The 6000-nt window shown below is 57.3% G+C and overlaps 1 protein-coding gene across 1 annotated transcript in view; it reads right to left on the minus strand.

The window, feature by feature from the left end:
- The window catches only part of GPATCH8 (G-patch domain containing 8), a 53188-nt gene extending 49071 nt beyond the window's left edge, over positions 1-4117 (minus strand). The window contains exon 1 of the mRNA XM_027701177.1: positions 4008-4117. Coding sequence (XP_027556978.1) covers positions 4008-4052 — 45 coding nt within the window. The 5' untranslated portion in view covers positions 4053-4117. The remainder of the gene's footprint in view (positions 1-4007) is intronic.
- Between the last annotated feature and the right edge of the window lie 1883 nt (positions 4118-6000).

The raw sequence follows: 6000 nt of genomic DNA on the forward strand, positions 1-6000 counted from the left end.
AGCTCCACTGGGTTTCAGCAATATAGAGACATCCATAATATTTATTCCTTGAGTTTGCACAGCTAAGCTAAGAATAAAATCATTGCAAGCACAAAAATAGCACTAAAATGTATATTTACTTATTGCAGCAGTCTCATGTGTTCACACAGCTTTCATTAATGTTTCTAAAATATTCTGTTGGTATAATCTACAGCTATTGTTCGTAATTCCTTGAAGTTAAACTGGTTCCTGTTTGTCTCTGCCAGAGAAGCCTGTCAGTCAAGGGGATAGTGGCACAGACAAGTGACAGAGCCTGTGACAAACTCCATGACCCCTTGTCTGAAGGGTTAAGCTTGTCAGCATCCTACTCAAAAATAACCCTTCTTGTACGGAAAATAGAAAAAGATTGGGATTTATTTGGGTGAGCCACTCAGCAGACTTCACTTGCCACTGCAGAGCTTGGAGAGAGGCAAGAGAAGGAAGGTCAGGGATATCCTTCCTCCTCCACTAATCCACCTCCCTGCCCAAGGCTCCCAAAGGAAGAGCTGTGCCAGCCTGGCCAGGGAAAGATCCGCATGACAGCAGAGCACAGCTCAAGGCCTTTCACTGGAGCTGCCCTCAGGTTCAGCACCTTCAAAAGACAGCCAGAACCAGGGGCTTTCCCTCGAGTTTCTCTGAGGTTTGAGAGCTTAGAGAAAAAGGGAAGAGGATCTTCACCTTTAGTGCAGCCTCTAAAGCTACAGAGTGCAGCAACAGCGAGACAATCCTGTAAGAAAACCTCCAAAGCCCTTAATCAGCTCACTGCAGCGATATCCTCCCGGGCCATTCCTGCTCCTTTGGCAATTTCAACTTCCAAACCATCCTGAGCTGTTCAAGATTCCTTCCACCCGACCACAGAGATGGGTCAGAATAACTCCTCCTCTCCCTCCACACCACCACCTTTAAGGATATATGATTTCCTTATCCTTACACTAGCCACTCTTTTCCACAGGGTTACCTGACTCCATGAGAGCATCTCCACTCCTTCTGCAGTTCTCTCCATGCCCACCACGTTTCTTTGGCTGCAGTTATGGGAAGATCCCTCCCCTCCCTCTTATCTCTCCAGTTCTCAGCTGATCCCTCTGCCCAACCCTTCTCCCTCAGCACCTTTTCATGCCCTTCAGACCTTTCATACCTTCTCTTTCTCAGCTGATTTAGGTCCTTCCTTCCTGAACCGATTTCCCTCCAGTGCTGTTTGTTTCCATTCCTGTCTCTCCTGATCGCACTGATCTTCCTTCAGCAAGGCACGGGGGAGGGAGGGACAGCTCCCAGCAGCTCTCTAACCTTTAATCCACTTTTCTCCAGCACATCAGGAGCTCAGAAACCCGAGGATCACCTCTGCTAACCCTGCACTGCCAGCTCTCCCTTGTCCACATCAACACTCATCTTGCCAAACAGATCTTCCCAACACAATCTTTTCAGTGGCTGATAACAATAATTAGAACTCTAAAAGGCTTTTTTTTCATCCAGAGACTCTCTTCCATTAGCCACAGCACTAATCCCAAGGCATCTGCCTTTCTTCCAAGCAGCTAAAGGGTTCCTTTGACCCACACTCTTTACTCCTGACCTTTTGTTTCTCTCCCTCTCTCCAGAACATTACGCATCCTCTCACTTTGAGATCACAAGTAGAGCACCCCAGAACGAAACCCGAGAGATCCCTCCAGCCTCCCTCCCCCTCCCCACGCCTCCATCCCTCTCCAAGCCGTGTAATTTTAGAGCCCATCTCCCTCTGGCCACGCTCCCCGGGTCTCACCAGCCTGGCAGGGACGTGGAGTCACGTCTGGAGTCACATCCCCTCCAAAGACACAAATTTCGCCTGCTGAAGAACTGGAACTGAGTGAAAAGGGCATCCCTGACACTGATAGGAACACTCCTGTAAGGCATCTGCATCCAAAGTGGTGACTTGCATGAACAGAGTCTTATTTTTGCTGTATTCTGAGAGCAGTATTTTCTAGGGGCACAGGCGGGTGTGTTTGTACCTACGGTCACAGCAGCCCTGCAAACACTTGGCACAATGAGCATTTCCTTTATCCCACACCCGTGTTCTATCTCAAGGGACCACCATCTAAACAGAAAAAAAAAAAAGTCACAAAGTCTTCTCTGAAAGCAACTTTGAACCTTATTTTTCCTTCTTTCTCATCGAAAAGCCTTCCTCCGTGAACTGAACTACAGTTCAGAAAAATCATTAGCCGGCTGACCTGTCCACAGGACCTGGAGCTCCCCCCAATTCAGCATGACCTTGGCCAATCCCCTTTGGATCTGCTCTTTCCCAGCTCACTGTTTTCACCTTCAATCCCCTGCAAGCCCCAACCAGCTTCAAACTGCTCTTCCCAGGGGACCGATTCCACTTTTCCCTCAAAGGAAGCTTTAACGCACAAAATAAAATGTCTGTCTTCTCACTGGCACATTTTCAGGGAGAGGAGAACAGAGAAGTGACCCTCCCAATAAAAACAAGCCCTGCCTTTTTATTTTTCACTGTATCCTATGGGAAAGACAATAAAAGCCTGGCATTTGACACAGATAAATCCCAATTTAAAACAGTGCCCAGGGAACACAGGGCTGTGACCTGGTTATTGTCTCTGGGCACTCCAAGATTTCGGGATGGGGGAATGGAGCCCTGTTTCCTACCTGACATCACCACACATTCCCTCTGCGAGCCCAGAGCCACGACACAGTAACAGGTTTTGCCACTACAATTATTTTTCTTGCCCCACAAAGGGCAAGGACACAACTGCAGAGATCATCCATTCCCTGGGTACCCGACTTGGTTCAGGTTCCCCATCTCTCCCCTCATAAACTAGTACAAGAAATGTGTTCTCAAGCCCTGTTCGCCCCATTTCCTGAAACAAACTTCAAAGCCAAATCGGACTATTTCAGTGTTAATTACGGCTCATTACTTCGTTTAAGGAAATACAGGATGCAACCCAGCCCGTGTTTGGGGCTGTGGCAGGAGCCAAACCTCCATCCACACGCCAGGCAACGCACACAAACACGCTGAAAACCTATTTCTTCGCGTTTCTAACACAGTTTAACAACAATCTTTAAAACGTGCATCCCTTAAAACATCCGGAAGCACCATAAATTAGTCACTCCTGGATGTCCTGCCTGCTCCCAAGGCTGCACCTTAATGCCAGATTAAGCAGAATTACGCAAGCTCCACACTATAAAAACCCTCCCAAAGCTTTAGGTGAAAGGCCCGAGCGAGGATGAGCAGCCCCATCCCAACCGCGGGCTCCCGAAACAAGGGATCACCGACCAGCCCATCCACAGCCCTCCTCGAGACGCCTTATCCTCGCTCCTTTTGTTTTCCTTCCTAACCCCGAGACTCTCCCGGGCTGAAGTCAGAGAACAACATGTCATTGTTCGGGCTTAATGAGTCAACGTTAATTTTCGCATTGTTTATTTAAGCCCCCTTTTAAAAACGGCAGCAGTGGCGTTAATTACGTTGAAACACCGATGTTCTCGGCTGGGGGGAGGGATGAAATGAGATGGGAAGGAAGAGGCGTTTTCCACAGAGAAGGGGGTCGCTGGCAGATGTTGGGACAGCGGCGTGCGGGGCTCGGGGGGGTGGCCCCGTCCCCGGGGGGATCCCAGCCCTCACCGGGGGGGGTCCAAGCCCTCACCGAGATGGGGGTCGGGGAGTGGTGCTCACTCGGGGGGGCTGTGATGAGACCCCTCACCGGGGGTGTGTGTTATCCCCTCACCGGGAGGGGTGTGGGTTGTTCCGTCACCGAGTGGTGGTCCGACTCCTCACCGGGGGGGGGGCGGGTCCCCTCATCGGCTGACCCCGCCGGGTCACCGCCGCCGTCACGACACGCCCTCCCGCTGCCCCCCAGAGCCCCCGTGTCACCTTGACAGCCGCCCCCGGCCCCCCGCGCTCCCCTCCGTGGCGGAGCTCCGGGCCCCGCGCACAAAGCCCCGGTGAGCGGGGGGTGAGGGGGACGGCTCGGGGCGGCGCTGAGGGGCCCGCGGCCCCGCGGGGACAGTACCTGGAAATCCCTGTCCTCGTTGAAGCGGGAGAACCTGTCCGCCATTTCGCGCCGGCCCGACCCGGCCCGGCCCCGCTCCGGCCGCCGCCGCCTCCGCCCTCAGCACCGCCCCCGCCCGCACCGCGCATGCGCCGCGCGGTCACGTGCGCCAGCAACGCGCGCGGTCACGTGAGCCGCCGGGCCGCCCCCTCACGGAGCGGCGGCACAGAACGGCTCCGGTCCAGCGGGGGCGGCGGCACGGCGGGGAGAGCGGGAACGGGCTCGCACCGCCGGCCGCGCCCCCTACGGCTCCGCCGCGGCGGGTTACGCGTCCCGCCGAGCCTCGCTGTGTGAGCGAGCGCGGGGAGGGGCACGGCGCACGCGCTCCGGCGCGCTCTCCCCCTTTCAGCCCAATGAGGGCGCGAGCTGCGGCGCGGCGCGCGGCAGCCTCCGTGTCACCCACCCCCCCCACACACACACACACACACTCACACACACTCACACACCCACACACACCCCCCCCAGACACCCCTCCCTCACTACGCGCGTGCGCAAAGCCGTCACACGGGCGAGGGCTCGACCCCGGGGTGGGGGGGGAAAAGGAGAGCGCGAGCCCCGCTTCGGTCTTCCCGCCTTTCCCGGGCCGAGCCAATGGGAGCTGCTCCAGCCGCTTGAGTGATGGCAGCACCAGCCAGTAGGAACACGAGCTTTCCCGCCCTCCCAGCCTTGAGCCAATGGGAGCTGCCCCCACCGCTTGAATGATGGCGGTACCAGCCAATAGAAGAGCGGGCTCGCTGCCGCCCCCGCGTGGCGTGCGCTGCGGGTTGCGCTGCCCGCTGAGGGCGGCGCAGGCGCAGAGGCGGCTCGGAGGGGCCACAGCGGGGGGAGTGAGGGCATAGGGATGGGCTGAGGGGAACTGGGAGGGGAGTGAGGGCACTGGGAGGGGAGTGAGGGGAACTGGGATGGGAGTGAGGGGCACTGGAATATACTGAGGGAAATGGGGTGGGAGGGAGGGGCACTGGAATATACTGAGGGAACTGGGATGGGAGGGAGGGGCACTGGAATATACTGAGGGAACTGGGATGGGAGTGAGTGGCACTGGGATGGGGCAGAGCCCTGAGGTGGATGATGGTACCCAGGGCCAGCCCTGAGGTGTGGTGGGGCCCGGTCCTGCGCTGGCTCATGGTACCTGGGGCCAGTGCTGAGGTGGTGCCCAGCTCCTTGCCCTGAGCAGGGGGTGTGTGCCCAGCTGTGCAGCCACAGCCCTGACCCGGTGTGCAGGACACAGGGGCAGCACCCTGTGGGCAATGCCGGGGGACTGGGGCTGGTTTTGGGATCTGGGATCTGGGGGTGGAGCTGGGGTCAGGGGCTGGGGCTGGGTTTGGGTTTGGTATCTGGATTTGGGTTGGGATTTGGAAGCTGGAGCTGGATTTGGGGGCTGAGGCTGGATTTAGGGGCTGGGGCTAGGGGCTAGGGGCTGGGTTTGGGGTTCAGAGCTGGGATCTGGGTTTGGGACTGGGATCTGGGGGCTGGGTTCAGAGTCTGGTTCTGGGATCAGGGATCTGGGTCTGGCGTCTGAGTTTGGGGTCAGGGTCTGGTGTCGGGGGCTGGGGCTGGGTGTGCAGGAGCCGCGGCAGTCGGGGCCCTGCGCCTCTGCCTCCCAGTACAGCTGTCACCAGCTGTCCCCGAGCGCGGTGCCTGTGTCTCTGTCCCTCCACAGGCCCTGACAGCAGGGAAAACGGCTCCCATCTGTCTCTTCATTCATTCATTTCCCCTCTCCTCGCAGCACCCGGGCCCTGCTGCCCTCTGCTGCCTGCCAGGGGAGGAGCTCGGGATCGGGGCTGCCACGGCGAGTTCTCTGTGCCCCCATGTGCGCCAGCCCTGCCCTAAAGGCACCCTTGTGCCAGCCCTGCCTGAGTCCTGCAGCACTCAGTGGTTTGTGTTCCCGGGGTGGCTCCAGGCTCGGCCTGTTCCTGCACTGAGCCAGAGCTCCTGCATGGAACCTCTGCCTCTC

Source organism: Neopelma chrysocephalum, unplaced genomic scaffold (assembly GCF_003984885.1).
Source record: "Neopelma chrysocephalum unplaced genomic scaffold, ASM398488v2 Primary Assembly neopelma1_150, whole genome shotgun sequence".
In the NCBI taxonomy this organism is placed as follows: domain Eukaryota; kingdom Metazoa; phylum Chordata; class Aves; order Passeriformes; family Pipridae; genus Neopelma; species Neopelma chrysocephalum.